Raw genomic sequence first — 15,036 nt, 5'->3', positions numbered from 1 at the left:
AATGAAAGATGTTGTGTTATGCCGGAAAGATGGCTAGTTATGCCATATTATGTGTTTTGTAATGCTTGTTGTTGTTATTGATGTTGTTGTTGGGTTGCTGTGTTGATATATTAAGCCGAGCTAAGTCTCGGGGATGTCATATATATAGGGGAAATGCTGCCGAAATCTCGGTAGGCAAGTATGCAATAAAATTTGGAATCTTAAAAGCTTGAATTTGACAATTGGTAAACATGACCATTTGTAGATTCTGGACGAAATTGGAATTGAAGCCAAGCGAGCGTAAGGCGCAATCGAGGTATGTAAAGCTTACCCCTTCATTCTTAGGCATGTTCTGAACATAATAGGCTCGGCCGCGAGCCTTAGATACGACTCCGTTCCTCGGAATTCGAGATGGAAATCCGCTCCAATTCTTTCTGTACGATTGAAACCATTTCCTTATAAAATGCCTTTAAAGTGAACTTTTGTACGAAACCTTCCTAAACGGAGTCGGAGTACTTCCAAATGAGTATGGATGACCTCATAAGGTCTATTATCAGTAATTTACGTATGTCGCCTCGGGTTGGTCCGAGGTGGGCCACGGAGCCCCGATACCTCTTGTATGACCTAAATTGCCTTATTCCTGTTCGTTTTTCAAAACTAACATCTGGACTATTATCCTGATCATGATATGACTATTTTTGTATAAATCCTACGAAATGGTTTTGGTATCTGGAAATCTGATATCGGTGATAATCTGTCGTGCCTTCCCAAGTAGGATAGAGGCGCGTATTATAAACACTATCTGAATACTCTGATTTGACTCGCCATATGGCCTTCCTCAATTTGATTGGGTCTGTATAATGATCTGTATGTATGTGGTCTCTCATTAATCAGTTCGTGCATGTGCTATGATTCCTTTCACCGGATCCCGGGCCGATTGATATCGTGCGGATGGGCCACCGAGTCCCTTGTCGGGGGCCGGGTCCCATGTATGAATTCCGAAGTATGATGTGTTCGGTTCCGGGGTACTGTGGTACATGTCGTTCCTGGTTACCGTGTATATGTTACGAAGTATGATGTGTCCGGTTCCCGGCGTGTGATCTGTCCCCGGGGTTACCGTGGTTATGATATGATGTGTTATGTGACGGAGATGTTCGAAGATATGAAATCTTCGGAAATATGATATGTTGTGGCGCCAAAGGCAGGAGTGGCAACCACGTTCTTGTGCCCTATTATGATCCTGTCCGGTATCCTTCCGTTTGTCTGTCAGAACTACAACTCTGTCCGGTATAGCTCTGTCTGTTCGTTGGATTACGATTCCGTTTGTTATACTTCTGTGCTTCTGATTCAGACCATGATTATGTTTGTTATGTTTCCGCTTTACATGCTCAGTACATATTTCGTACTGACCCCCGGTTCTTCGGGGGCTGCGTTACATGCCCGCAGGTACGGACGCACCTGGAGACACGCCGCCAGTCTAGGGCTCAGATTCTGCTATTTTGGAGAGCTCCTTTGATCCGGAGCGTGTACTTTTGGTATATATCTTCTGATATCTGTACATTCTGTACGTATGGTAATTCTGGGTACGGCGGGGCCCTGTCCCGTCATATGATTCTGTATGTCTGTTTAGAGGTCTGTGGACATGTTTGTGGGTTAGGGTCTTTCTGTACGGATGTGTGTATAGGTTGTGTTTGGGGCGATCCCATTCGCCGCGGCGGCCGGTCCGCATATGTTTATATGTTGATTTGTTGGCCGGTGTGGCCTTTGTTGGTATTTTCTGTGCGCAGGGTTATTTTGGATAGTCTGTAAAACAAAGGTAACTCTGCCAAAAATTTTCTGGAAATTATCCAAATTTGAAATATAGCCTTGACGGCTTCTGCTTTATACTTGAGTGCGTTCGATAACCTTTGGGATAGCATTGGATAGATGTGTTTGGGTGCCCAGATCGAGTACTAGTCACAGCCTACGGGGTTGGGTCGTGACAGAAGTGGTATCAGAGCGGTTAGTCCTCGGTATGTCTACAGGCCGTGTCTAGTAGAGTCTTGTTTATCGATGTGTTGTGCACCACATCTATAAACAGGAGGCTACAGGGCATCTAGGATGTTACCCTTCTTTGAATCCTAGATCGTGCGATAGAACTATATTAGTAGGATGATCCCCTCCTGACGATTTGTTATGTTTTCAGCGATGCCTCCGAAGAAGGCAACAGCTGCCCAGAAGGGCAAAGCGGGGGTGGAGGTAGGAGAAACCAGTCGGGCCCAGAGAGTTACCAGGGCCAGTGCGCGGTTAGCGCTTGAGGATGAGCCCCTGTCAGCCGGCTCTGTTACACCACCCTTATCAGAGGAGATGGGAGCAGCAGCAGCTGCTGATCAGAGGGCGGCTCCACCACGAGCTCCCAGGGTTCCAGTGCCCGAGCCTCCAGCTCCACAGCCAGGGGCGGAGGACAGGGCTATGCGAGATGCGGTTCAGTTATTGACCACACTGATGACGGAGCAGGTTCGTAGGCATGGATTTGGGGGTGGTCGTTCGGACAGGTATGAAAGCTCCAGGGCTCGTGAGTTCTTGACATGTAATCCTCCAGAATTCTCCGGGACAAAACCCGAAGAGGACCCTCATGAGTTTATTAGAAAGATGGAGAGCACGATACGGTTGATTAAGGCGTAGCCGACTGAGTCCGTTGAATTGGCCTCGTATCGGTTATATGAGGTAGCGGCGAACTGGTATGAGTCCTGGCAGCTATCCAGGGGTGACGATGCTGCCCCAGCAGTATGGGCCGAGTTTACTAAGGCCTTTCTTGATCATTTTCTACCTCCAGAGCTACGGAGAGCCAGGGTTGATCGATTCTTGCATCTGAAACAGAACGGTAGAAGTGTTCGAGAGTATAGCCTAGAGTTCGACTCGTTGGCTAGGTATGCACCCGCTATAGTAGCCGAGATGGCCGATAGGGTGCACCGGTATGTGATGGGGCTAGACCCTTATTTGATCGATGGTTGCTTGGCGATGGCTTCTCAGCCAGGGATGCATGTTGCCCGGGTGCAGGCATATACCCAGGGCATGAAGGACCGGCGTAGGGAACGTCGGCCTGATAGGGGCCATGACGGGAGCAGGCCTAAGAGAGCCAGATCGGCCGGGTACTCAGGGGGATTTCAGAGTGAGTTTTCTCAGCGGCAGGGTAACAGGTATTCGTCCCAGCCAGCACACAGTACGCCCCCACAGTTCTCGGGACAGGACTCCATGGCTTCGAGTTCGCAGGTAAATAGGAGCTTCAGTCAGATGGGACACGCCGCCAGTCTAGGGCTCAGATTCTGCTATTTTGGAGAGATCCTTTGATCCGGAGCATGTACTTTTGGTATATATCTTCTGATATCTGTACATTCTGTACATATGGTAATTCTGGGTACGGCGGGGCCCTATCCCGTCATATGATTCTGTATGTCTGTTTAGAGGTCTGTGGACATGTTTGTGGGTTAGGGTCTTTCTGTACGGATGTGTGTATAGGTTGTGTTTGGGGCGATCCCATTCGCCGCGGCGGCCGGTCCGCATATGTTTATATATTGATTTGTTGGCCGGTGTGGCCTTTGTTGGTATTTTCTGTGCGCAGGGTTATTTTGGATAGTCTGTAAAACAAAGGAAACTCTGCCAAAATTTTTCTGGAAATTATCCAAATTTGAAATATAGCCTTGACGGCTTCTGCTTTATACTTGAGTGCGTTCGATAACCTTTGGGATAGCATTGGATAGATGTGTTTGGGTGCCCAGATCGGGTACTAGTCACGGCCTACGGGGTTGGGTCGTGACATTGATGGCCCCGGCATGGGCCTTGACGAAAGCATCAGCGAGCATGGAAAATGAATCAATTGAATGCTCGGGCAAGTTATGATACCAAATCATCGCCCCATTTGATAGGGTTTACCCAAATTTCTTAAGTAGCACTGATTCCTTTTCGTCATCGGCGAGATCATTGCCCTTAATAGCACATGTATATGCAGTCACATGTTCATTTGGGTCCGTCGTCCCATTATACTTCGGGATATCGGGCATGCGAAATCTCTTAGGGATTTTCATCGGTGCCGCACTCGGCGAAAATGGTATTTGAACAAATATTTTCGAATTCGGTCCCTTCAACACAAGCGGGGCCCCCGGAATCTGATCGACCCTCGAGTTATAGTTCTCCACCTTCTTATCATTCGCTTCTATGTTTTTTCGCCGGATTCGACTCGTTTCATCAATTCTTCGAGCATCCTTACCAGCTCGACACTATACCCGAGATGGTTCTCATTATCTCGAGTAACGTGCCTTTCTTTCATTTTCTCGGTCTGTTCCGATGGAGCAACATCGGGTGCTTGATTTTGATTTTGCAATTGCGCTATGATCTCCTGCTGGGCCTGTAACTGAGCCATAGCCATGTCTAACTGGTTTTGAAGTTGTTGCAACATAGCTCCGTTATTCTCGCCGGCCGGTGCATTGCCCACTGATGATCCGGCTTGAACAAGATTAACGGGGGGCGTGTTGTTATTTGTATGCCCCCATCGTTATGCTCGTGATGGCTCGGTTCCACTTGGAAGTTGATGGAATGGGAATCCGACATTTCTGGTATACCTGAAATCAAACCTTAAAGAACAAGTGTAAAATATCGAGCGTAACCAGAATGTTGTATTGAACCGCCACTATTATCTCTGGCCCCACGGTGGACGCCAAACTGTTTAACCTTAAAATGGAGAACAATTAAATTTATGCGTGATGCCAAAGATATATGGCTAAATTCAATCCGAGATTATATTGCAAGATAAACGAATAGAGAGATGAAGAAACAGATCTGACCAACTATTAATTATGTCTGACCTCGGGTATAGAAACCGAGGTCGATATCCTCTGTCGAGTACTTACACGATGAATAATAAAGATGAACTTAGTTACAAATGGGAATGGTTTCAAATGATTCGTATTATTTTTTTATATGAAGTCTTTTTCTCTTTCTCTTGCCAACCCCCTACAATGGATGAGAACCTCCTCTTTATATAGTAGAGGAGTCTCAATCCTAGTACAATTCTGAATAAAGAAACCGCCAACCCCCTACAATGGATGAGAACCTCCTCTTTATATAGTAGAGGAGTCTCAATCCTAGTACAATTCTGAATAAAGAAAAGAAATCTGGTGACAATTGTTGTCGAAATCGACGCCGAAATATCTGGTTGAGGGTAGATATTTCGGTCTTCTCCTTATGGCGGTTAACCGTCCTTCCATTAACGCCTCATCCCAGATCGAACTCGAAGCCTTGTTCTCGATGAGCCGGTCATATCGTGCCCGAGCATAACGATGACAACGGGAAACCGAGCACATCCGTATCCTCGGTTTAACCCGTATACAAGTACAAATGAAAGTATCCTTATTAACCAAAAAACAAAATTACCACTATGACATGTTTGGAACCGGCTCCTCTTCAGTCCACTCTTTGTCCAGTTCCTCCAATTTCCCTTTCGATTTGTGACACGTGTCACATAAAAAACTTAATGGCTCAGCTTTCTTCTCTCTGTACTGATAGTAAACACGCCGACGGAGAATGAAACTCACCTACCTCTATTCCTCCACAATCTCGCTGAAAGTCGACGAGAACATTGACAAAATTGCAACCAAATACTAAACGACCACAAGAGATTACCTACTCAATCAGATGTTTCCCACTCAGTAATCTAAAAACAAACCCTTAGGAAAGAGTAAAAATCCCAATAGTCACACAATCAGTGAAGAGCATTACCCAACGCAGGCCATTGCTCGTTCTCACATTTTAATTTCAGTTAAGATCTATTCTTTTAAATCAACTTTGGTCATTATCTAATGATTGCACAGTGTATTTTAATTTTTGCAGTAGTAGTCTATAAAGAGGTGAAATTTGAAAGTGGGTCTGACTCGTGAATGATATTTTGATTCTTCAAAAAAAATAAAAAAATTAAGGCAATAGATCAATCTTAACTTTTACTTTCGGGTGTAGTTCTTAAAACTTCAATTGGACTCAATAAAGTCTTCTATACACTTTGAGGTGTACATACAGTCATACTAGGCCTTTACATTGTCGGGTATGATACTACTATATGTATAAATGTATGAAATGGAAGGTTCCCCTTTGAAAAAGGGTAAGTAAATATGATGAACGTCGCTAGAGGTATAAATGGCTATATCATCCCATGACTCTTCTTTCTTATGTTATCGTTCATGCTTCTACTATGTTATTGATTATGCCTTACATACTCAGTACATTATTCGTACTGACGTCCTTTTGTTTGTGGACGCTGCGTCATGCCCGCAGGTGGACAGGAAGATAGACTTAATCCTTAGGCTACACATCCAGTGATTGCTTAGAGGAGCTCCATTTGATCCAGAGCCGCAGCTGTTGGTACTATTCTTTTGTGTGTATATATGGGCATGGCGGGGCCCTGTCCTGTCCTTATGATGATGTTTCATACTCTTCTTAGAGACTCGTAGACAGTCATGTATAGCATATGTCTTTTGCCTCTTCAGCTCATATTTTTGGTATATTATTTTGTTAGCCTCGTCGGCTTGTGTATATGTATATGGGGGTAGTTGTTGATGTTGATATATAAAAAGTGTTTTAGCCGTTTGGTATTATTGAGGCATAGAGTTTGTTGATAAGCTATGTGGCTCACCTAGATATGAATGTGAATGTACGACGAGAGGTGCCCGGGTGAGTTAGCTCCGGGTGCCCATCATGGCCCTCCGGTTGGGTCGTGACACTAATTTACAAGTAGAACAATCAAAGGAAGAAGCTGAAAATTGATTTTTATTTCCAATAAATCAGAATTTGATAAATGAGACAACACAATAGAATTTGGATGTCCTAGACGCTTATGCCAAACCTCAGTTTTACTGGCTGTAGAAGTGCAAGCAAAAGATAGAACACGAGGAATGGAAAAACATATATGAAGCAATCTTCCAACTTTAGGCCCTTTCGCGATTATCATCGCGGACACCTGATCCTGCACAAGGCAATCATTACGAGAAAAATTCACATCACAATTGTTATCTACCCATTGTCCAATAGAAATAAGACTAGTGAAGAGCTTTGGTGATACAAAAACATTCTTGAAAATTTTAGTAATATCCCCAACCTTGGTAATGGGCAAATTACTACCATTGGCAACCTGAATTTGTGATGGACCATGATACTCACAAACATTTTGTAGCATACTAGTTGAGTTGGTCATATGATTTGAAGCACCAGAATCAACAAGCCAAAAATTAGATTTAATAGTGTTACCTTGCAGCCCCAAAAAAGAAAAGGCTGACACGATCATTTGCTGTGCCATTTCAGGAGTAAGAACTTGTCCAGTTGCTGGAGAAGCAAATTGGTTGTTAGTTCCAGTTGGAGATGACGTATCAGAAGTGGAACCATTTATCCCGGCTTGAAAAGCATTAGTCCTACGATTTTGAGGACGTGTGGGACACTCTTTGATAATATGCCTGTTTTGTTTACAATAATTGCATAACTTCTTACCACTATTGCTTGCAACTGTAGCATTGAGTTTTGCTCATATCTCTACCCTTCCCTTTTCCTTAAGCAACAAATGCAACAGTGTGGACATTTTCTTTCTTGAAAGTGTTTTGTGTGAGAAAACGCTGCTCTTCACGAAGTGATTCCCTAAAACAGACATCCAAGGAGGGAGACGGGTCATGATTCATCAAGTTAGAGCGAACACTCTCAAAATCAGTTCGCAATTTCATCAAAAATTGATCTCGCTTTCTTTGCTCATGAACTGCTTGAATTATAGAGAGATTCACACAAGCTTTAATTCAGCTCAGTTAAGGTTGGGAAAGGTATAGAATGTACAAGGACCAACCTCATACTGGGTAGAATTGAAATGGGGGTTACACAATAACCCATCGGATACAACATCACAAATTCATAGCAGGAAATCAGGAGAAGAAAATCAAGACAAATGCCATAATCAACAGCAACAACAATCATATGCACAGCCGAAAAATATCATGCAGCGAGGTACAAACAGGAGAATGATGGAGCTTCAACGAACCTTAGAAATGAAGAACCAGCGATGGAGGAAGAAATTGGCAGCGATGTGTCTTCCTAGCAACTGCAAACACCAAATCCAAGAGCACATAAGCAAGATGCAAGCTCACGTGAACGGATGTGCTATCAAAGATCACTGGAACACTCAAATAGACATGATGAAGAAACCCAATTTCAGATGCTATACCCATCGTGTACTTTACCAAATGTCTTTTAAGTTTCTTTTCTTTCCTTTTGTTTGTTGATTTATTTGTTTGGACAATTATTAAATGAATAAAATAGTCACTGGGATCACCAGTGACCTTGTTTAAAAAAAACATTATAGAGAGAGATTCAGCAGGTATTTTAGCATAAACAATATCAGTAAATTTAGCCCATAAGTTCTGAAATATAGAATAATAATCTTGAACAGAGAGATCTCCTTTACAATAATTAGCAATTTCATGCTCCAGCTGAAAGCGTCTTGCGTTATTGTCTTGGTTATAAACCTTTTGTAAATAATCCCACATGGCCTTTGGAGTCTTGTATGGCCTGAGACTAAGGACAATAAGATGGCCAATTGACCCTAAAATTCATGTCATCACCTGAGCATCTTTGACCTTCCACTGATTTAACTTTGTAGGATCAGTAGGAGCAGAATCACTTCCATCTATATGGCACCATAATTCTTTTCCAATGACAAATAGTTGAAACTGAAATTCCCAAGCAGAATAATTTTTTTCAGTGAAACGAACATTAAAGGACTCAAACTGATGTGAAGTCATGTTTTTGAATACCGAAAATCGAAAAAACACAATGATACGAAAAAAAAATAGCCTGAATAACCAAGACCAAGAGCCCTAAGTGTTTAGGTCTAACTGTTGACCAACAAGAAGACAAAAACTTTCAAAAAAAATTGAAAGTAAACCAAAGATCAAGGACTCTATGAATCAAAGCAAGAAGGCTCCGATACCATGTCAAGAGCAGAGAAAAACAAGAGAGAAACTGAAGAATGAATATCTCAATTTGTTGATCTAATACATCAGACTACATAGGTATTTATACACAAGAGGAATAAGAGATAAAAGGAAGCAAAATATCCTACACTAAATGTAAATCCTACCAAATATTCTATAGTTAATGCTATACAATATTCTACAATAAGTATAAAATATCTCTTAAGTATATTTTTATATATCTAGAGTATCTCTATTTATGTTTCCAATATTCACAATATCATGCTAAACTCCTACTAATATTACTAAATAACTTCAAGTTGTGGGGGATAACCCCAAATAATAGGTTGGAAGTAGTATAGCCTCTCCAAATAGGCTTCGAATCTACAAGGTAAGGATAATTTTTAGGAGTGAGACGAGGAAGATATGTTGGATACATGTTTTGGTAATGCAGCTAGAGAGGAAAATATCTCTCCTAGGCGACAAAGAAGAGGCAAAAGAAATCAAAGTCATGGTAGAAAGTAAAGTTGGGATTGTGAGGATTTTATACCAAAGCAATTACCAATGAGAATGGCAAAGCAAAAGGCGGCAGTGTCAACTTCAACAAAATCGAATAAATTCAAAAAGGTATGACGAATTTTCAAGTTCTTTTGGACATGATTGAAAAAGAAGATAAGGAACATCTACATCAAGTTATTTCGTTGGATCATCTCTATGTGTTATTTCTCAAATTTGTACGAGGGAAGTTTGAGGTTGATAACTCAATTTCTTCTTGATTTTTATAGTATTTCATTATTTTAGCATTGTCATATATAATTTCAACATAGATGGTGTTAAAAACTCTGTGACGATCATAGAGTACCTAATTCTATCTAGCTCTTACTTTTTACATGCTTGCTAGTAGCAAAAGTTTGTTTAGCCTCAATAGAATTCTCATTCGTATAGACTTTCCAAATTGCCTTGAGGGAGATTACTCAATTTGGCTTTGAAGACCATAGCACCTGGTGAGAACTTGAAGGTGCTTGAGATGGTGTCATGCCAAGGCATTTGGATACTTCATCACTAATTAAGAAAGTCTAGGTAATGAGGGTTCCTTTTATTTGTTAATAAGCACGGGCCCTAGACACTCTGCCTAGTGGATTCGCTTGAAAAAAAAAACTTTTTGGAACACTTTGTGCAAAGAGCTCTTGGGAGAAACGTAAACAAAAACCACGTTTCTGAAAAAAAAATTATTTTCAGGATTTCAAGAATGTTTCAGGAACAAACACTTAGAATACATTTCACTGTAGTATTTAATAGTACAACAAAAAGTATCAAGTTTTGGGTAATGCAGAGGCTTATACATTCTCCATACTGATACACAATCCTGGGTAGACTAACACAATAACCATTTTCAGTTAGCATTTCTAAGTTCATACAGTCCATCCATCTCAGGCTACAATCTGATATCACATAACAAGACTACCTACCAGCACTGAGGTTAAGGGAACCGTCAAGTTGTCATCGAGTTCAGTGCTTAGAGGATGGGATTCAACCAGTGCTGCAGCAAGCGACACAAACAAGAACCCTAAAACCGTCCTGGAGCTCACCTGAATATACCCAAACAAGGAGAAATAGTGCAAGTATCTGTAGCAAAACATTTAGACCAGTAAGCATTTTGCAGTGTTTAAGAAACATGATAACAATGAAAGCTTCAATTACCCAATGGATGCTAAGAAACCAACAGTTGCCATTGCAAGACTACCAGCAAATGATTTGTTTTTATTGTATGGGAGTTTCTGTTTTCCAAACCTCCTGCCAACAATGTCAGCTATACCTGGAGCAGGAAAACAGTATATTTTTAGTACTTGTGAGGACACTGTCAAACAATCAGAGAGAGAATGAGAAATTTTATTGCCTCGGCATAGCATAGCATACCATCACCAGCACAAAGGTTGCAAATTAGTCCAATTGAAATAGGAGAATATCTCCAATATACAGCACAAGCATAAGTGATTGTAAGGGCATAGTACAATGGTCCCTTGAGAAGCTCCCTAATGTAAGAAGCATGCCAAACACACTATAAGTTGCCAATTAAATTTCTTAATAAAGAACAAGCTGTAATAGAAGGACAAAAGGAAGTAATCCGCAGCTCAACTAGGATTACAAACAAGGAATGGGGTTGGCCCGGCAATTAAGGCCTCTACCATTTTTGGAACTGCTGCATGTTTTCAGAAACTTTTCTTCCATATCGTTTAGTTATGATATAGGAGAAATAGTAGGACTTTTAAGTATGAATACTTCTAACATGTTCAAGTTTTCACAGATGTTGGCAGCATCATATTATCCACAGATTGTAGCTTAATAAAATTAACGAATATCCTGTTACCATTAGAGATGGATGCACATTGATAAATTTGGATCATCCTCAACATAACCAATTTTTGGTTCTGACATCTCGTTATTGACAGTAATAGTTAAGTTCTGTAACAAGAGTTGGGTATAATGAATTGTTCAGGAAAAAGCTGTAAATTACTAAACCTGTGGTCTCCAAATCGGCTCATAGACTTGACAGTTGCATCATCTTTCCATATTCCTAGTCCCAAAAGAAGCATTTTTATTATGTTGAGACCAGGAATAAGAGCTGCTAGAATTGCTCCCTGGTGACCAGAGCTGGAAAAACAATCACTACCTCAATCACCAGAATTAAATGAATGGAAGGCTTCATGCCTAGGTTGAAAAACATTACCTGAACATTGGCCAGCAGAACATGAAGACCAGCCCAATGCTAATATGAACAAGCTTTCTATTCGTTTTCTGTGTAATATAAAATATTGTAGAATTCAGAAAATACAGTACCTTAGGCCATATTGGAACATCATTAAGTAGAACAGGTAAGGTACCACTTCCATAAGATGAGGAAATCCAACTATTTCTTCTAACGTGGTCATGCAAGACAACAGGATAAACTAATACCAACTCCTGGCACTCTAATATACTTAGAATCTTGAAATTAAAAGGTAGTAGCAAACATGACAGAAGGGAAATTACATGCAACCAAGTGAATTCACATTGTATGCTTTTTCTTCCATTCAAGGGATATACAAGAGCTAGTTATATTTGTAAAAAGAAGAAAACAGGTCAGTCGAATGCAAAAGCTATATGTTATGAAGTCGCACTATATCCGCCGTAGCCGTCAAGTGCTGCATCCTGTTTACGGAGGTTGTGGGATCGAACCTCAACAATGGAGATTTAGTAGTTGCTAATTATTATTTTTAGTTGTCCTTCTAAAAATTTAGATTTCATAGAGACTTGACCTAATCCTCGAAAAGAATCAATGAAGCTTGTGGGACAAGACTCCTTCAACGCTCTATAAGTGATAATAAAATATTTCAATTCATAAAGAAAGTTATTTCATCATATATAAAGAAATATGGAATCATAATTTTTAAAAGACTACTCTTCTTTTGTGATTTGTAAAGATTGGACATGTTGGCTTGCTATTGTTGTTGTTCTCAACTTCTCATCTCTCTAATTATTTGTCCCAGTTTGTTTCATTCCTTTAAATGTTGACTCCGTTTTCCAAAAGTTCTGCGTAGCCACTGACTGTATCGGTTAAAACCGGATAATATATAAAAGAATCATTGACGAAGACAACACAGATTGTATCGCTGCAAAACCAATATAGTATGTGGGCCAAGGTCATAAATTTAGTAATAACATCCTCTTCACAGAGTTTGATGACACCTATCTTATTTCAGTATATAATCACTATAGAGATTATGGCCAAATAGCAAAAGCATACAACCTTCCTGATTTCTAGATTTTCAGTCTAGTTTCTGAGTTATGCAGGAAAAAGTACATGAAATTGGTCGACACCCGATAATTATGACATCTATATGGCAGTAAATGCACTGAGGATTAGCAGTATTTGACATATATAACCCCGGCCTACCTTTGTTTTGTTATCTGGTACTCAGTAGTCAGTATACACCATAGATGAACATACTGCATATTTTGCAACGTCAGATTCAGAAGAGCTAATGGTGTGGACTAGTGGTTAATGAACTGGGTAGCAGGTACCCGTGAAACAGTCGAGACGTGCCCAGGTTGTCCCAGACACCGCTGTCATCCAAAAACAAAGAAACTAATCTATTTCATTGTTAAACTTAGCATTCTATCAGAACCTTAACTGCATTGCAATGAAACCCGGATGCTTTAAATAAAGGGCAAATTACAGCGAAATACCATTCGGACATCTAGTTTACAAAATATACATATACTATACATACCTTAACATAGAGCATACATACCTATACAGCCGAAGTGTATAGGCAGTGTATACTTGGGCCATGTTTGGTAAACTAGATGGGGGAAGGGTACATTTCGGTAATTTCCTTTAAATAAACAGACAGTTCCCAGCACCCAATACTAGTATTCTAAGCTTCAGTACAGAGTTACAATTGATTTAGTCAAAGATGGCCATTCAAGTGATGAAGTCAGTTCAGACACATGGTAAAATTCTCATCATGTCAAGGGCACAACCAGTTAGCAATTGGTCTAAAGTTTTGTTTAGCAAGCTTCTATTATCATCTCATATTAATTGTGAGAAACATGAACAATCATCACAAGACTTGGCATGTCAAATTCAACCATTGCCCAATAGATGAACCCTGATCATGCCAGTGGCCAAAAGTGGAAGAGCAACTGTACACTCTTTTTCAAACACTGTACACTCTTTTTCAAACAAGTGTTTTTGACAGAAATACTCACACAAAAAAGCTGTTTAGGCCAAGCTGAGAGATCCAACACAAAATTACTCTTAAACCTCTAATTAAGAACCAGCAAGCCCAGATTTTTGGACTAGCAGACTGCAGTCTGCCATTGCTTTTTTTAAACATACTTACCTTCCATATAAAGCTTGAAAAGAAATCAAAATTTACCTCATTGCAGCATCACATCAGACTAAGATATGGCAAATTGGGAATTCAAAAGAAGTGTGGCATCTAACACGTGAGCAAGAAATCAAAGAAAATAAGCTGCCTTTTGCTTCTTCCTTGTGGTTTAAACGGTAAGCAAACAGAATTTCGAATATATCCTAGAGCTTTACATTCTATTCCTATGAAGAAAACTAGTTGAATTCACGTGAGTTTTGGTCTTCAACTAAACAGTAACATACTTTGGGGTAACTTTTCGTATTGATATTATTCAGTTCCCTTCATAATCCTATAACCTTAAAAGAAAGATAAAAGCAAAGGGGACCCAACCCAACCCACCTGATCGAAAACCTCTCTCTTAGCTGTTTCTTCCCACAATCGAAGAATGGAAAGGGCAATACCACCGGACAATGCAGTGGCCATTAAATCTCCCATCACTGGATTTTCTGAAAGCATTACTACAGCTTTAGTCCTCCTACTCGTGTGTAGTCTTCTGGTTTTAAGCCCCAAATTGACCCCTTTCTCTTTCTTGCTGGAGAAGAGAGAAGAGAGAAGAAGACTTGGATCTGAGTTTGACTTTAACACTGGGAAAAACACACAAGCACAGACAGCCATTATAACCACATACTTTATCTTCTTGTTTGGCAGAGTGTTGTTAAAGTATTTCAGCAGCTTTCAATGCCCAAACTACTCCCAGCATTACCTATGTGCGAAAAGTTTTAATTATGGGTGAGACCTGCCATGTAATACTTGCGGCTCGTTAAGTGACAAGTGGACTATGAGCCTCTTGTCTACTTTAAGGCTAAGGCTAAGAATAGAATCAAGAAGAGAGAAATAAATTTATCCATATAAAAGTGACATGGTCCCAGTAGTATTACGTTAAATAAATTCACCTCTACTTACTACTCCTTTCGTTCACTTTTACTTATCCACTATAGGATTTATATATCCCTTAAAAAATAATAAATAAAGTGCATCTTTTATCATAATATTCATAGTAATTGGTGTATAATTATATTAGAATTGGAAAATGTTTTGGAATGAGTAATTAATGCAAAAGGTACAACAGGAAAAATAAATTATTTTTCTCTTGATTTGCGAAAATGAACAAATAAAAGTGAAAATCTATTTTTGAAATAGTGAACAAGTAAAAGTGAACTGAGGGA

General features: G+C 40.2%; 2 protein-coding genes across 6 annotated transcripts; both read right to left on the bottom strand.

Annotated features, from left to right (window-relative positions):
* Nucleotides 1-4,968: 4,968 nt before the first annotated feature.
* On the bottom strand, nt 4,969-10,011 carry LOC132631007 (uncharacterized). Of its 5 annotated transcripts, none has more exons than XR_009578782.1 (4): nt 8,604-9,938; nt 8,024-8,083; nt 7,252-7,632; nt 6,756-6,970 (listed from the first exon to the last, which is right to left on the bottom strand). XR_009578782.1 is itself a non-coding variant. In XM_060346600.1 (3 exons), the coding sequence occupies exons 1-3, from the start codon at nt 8,781-8,783 to the stop codon at nt 6,728-6,730; spliced, it is 483 nt and encodes a 160-aa protein (XP_060202583.1). In that variant the 5' UTR covers nt 8,784-10,011; the 3' UTR covers nt 4,969-6,727. The 5 variants fall into 5 exon arrangements, 1 of the variants encoding a protein (XP_060202583.1); XR_009578780.1 differs by lacking the exon at nt 8,604-9,938 and having other exon boundaries at nt 7,252-7,412; nt 7,489-7,632; nt 8,024-8,590; XR_009578781.1 differs by lacking the exon at nt 8,604-9,938 and having other exon boundaries at nt 7,252-7,326; nt 7,489-7,632; nt 8,024-8,590.
* A 195-nt stretch (nt 10,012-10,206) lies between these two features.
* Nucleotides 10,207-14,641, bottom strand: LOC132631006 (probable phytol kinase 3, chloroplastic). Its single transcript, XM_060346599.1, has 6 exons — nt 14,210-14,641; nt 11,683-11,750; nt 11,475-11,606; nt 10,872-10,987; nt 10,656-10,770; nt 10,207-10,580 (listed from the first exon to the last, which is right to left on the bottom strand). Exons 1-6 carry the CDS (start codon nt 14,483-14,485, stop codon nt 10,403-10,405), a joined length of 885 nt encoding a protein of 294 aa, XP_060202582.1. The 5' UTR covers nt 14,486-14,641; the 3' UTR covers nt 10,207-10,402.
* Nucleotides 14,642-15,036: the final 395 nt, after the last annotated feature.

This window comes from Lycium barbarum, chromosome 3 (assembly GCF_019175385.1).
Source record: "Lycium barbarum isolate Lr01 chromosome 3, ASM1917538v2, whole genome shotgun sequence".
In the NCBI taxonomy this organism is placed as follows: Eukaryota; Viridiplantae; Streptophyta; class Magnoliopsida; order Solanales; family Solanaceae; genus Lycium; species Lycium barbarum.
The sequence above is the reverse complement of the archived record's forward strand: the minus strand, read 5'-3'. Positions and strand labels throughout refer to the sequence as shown.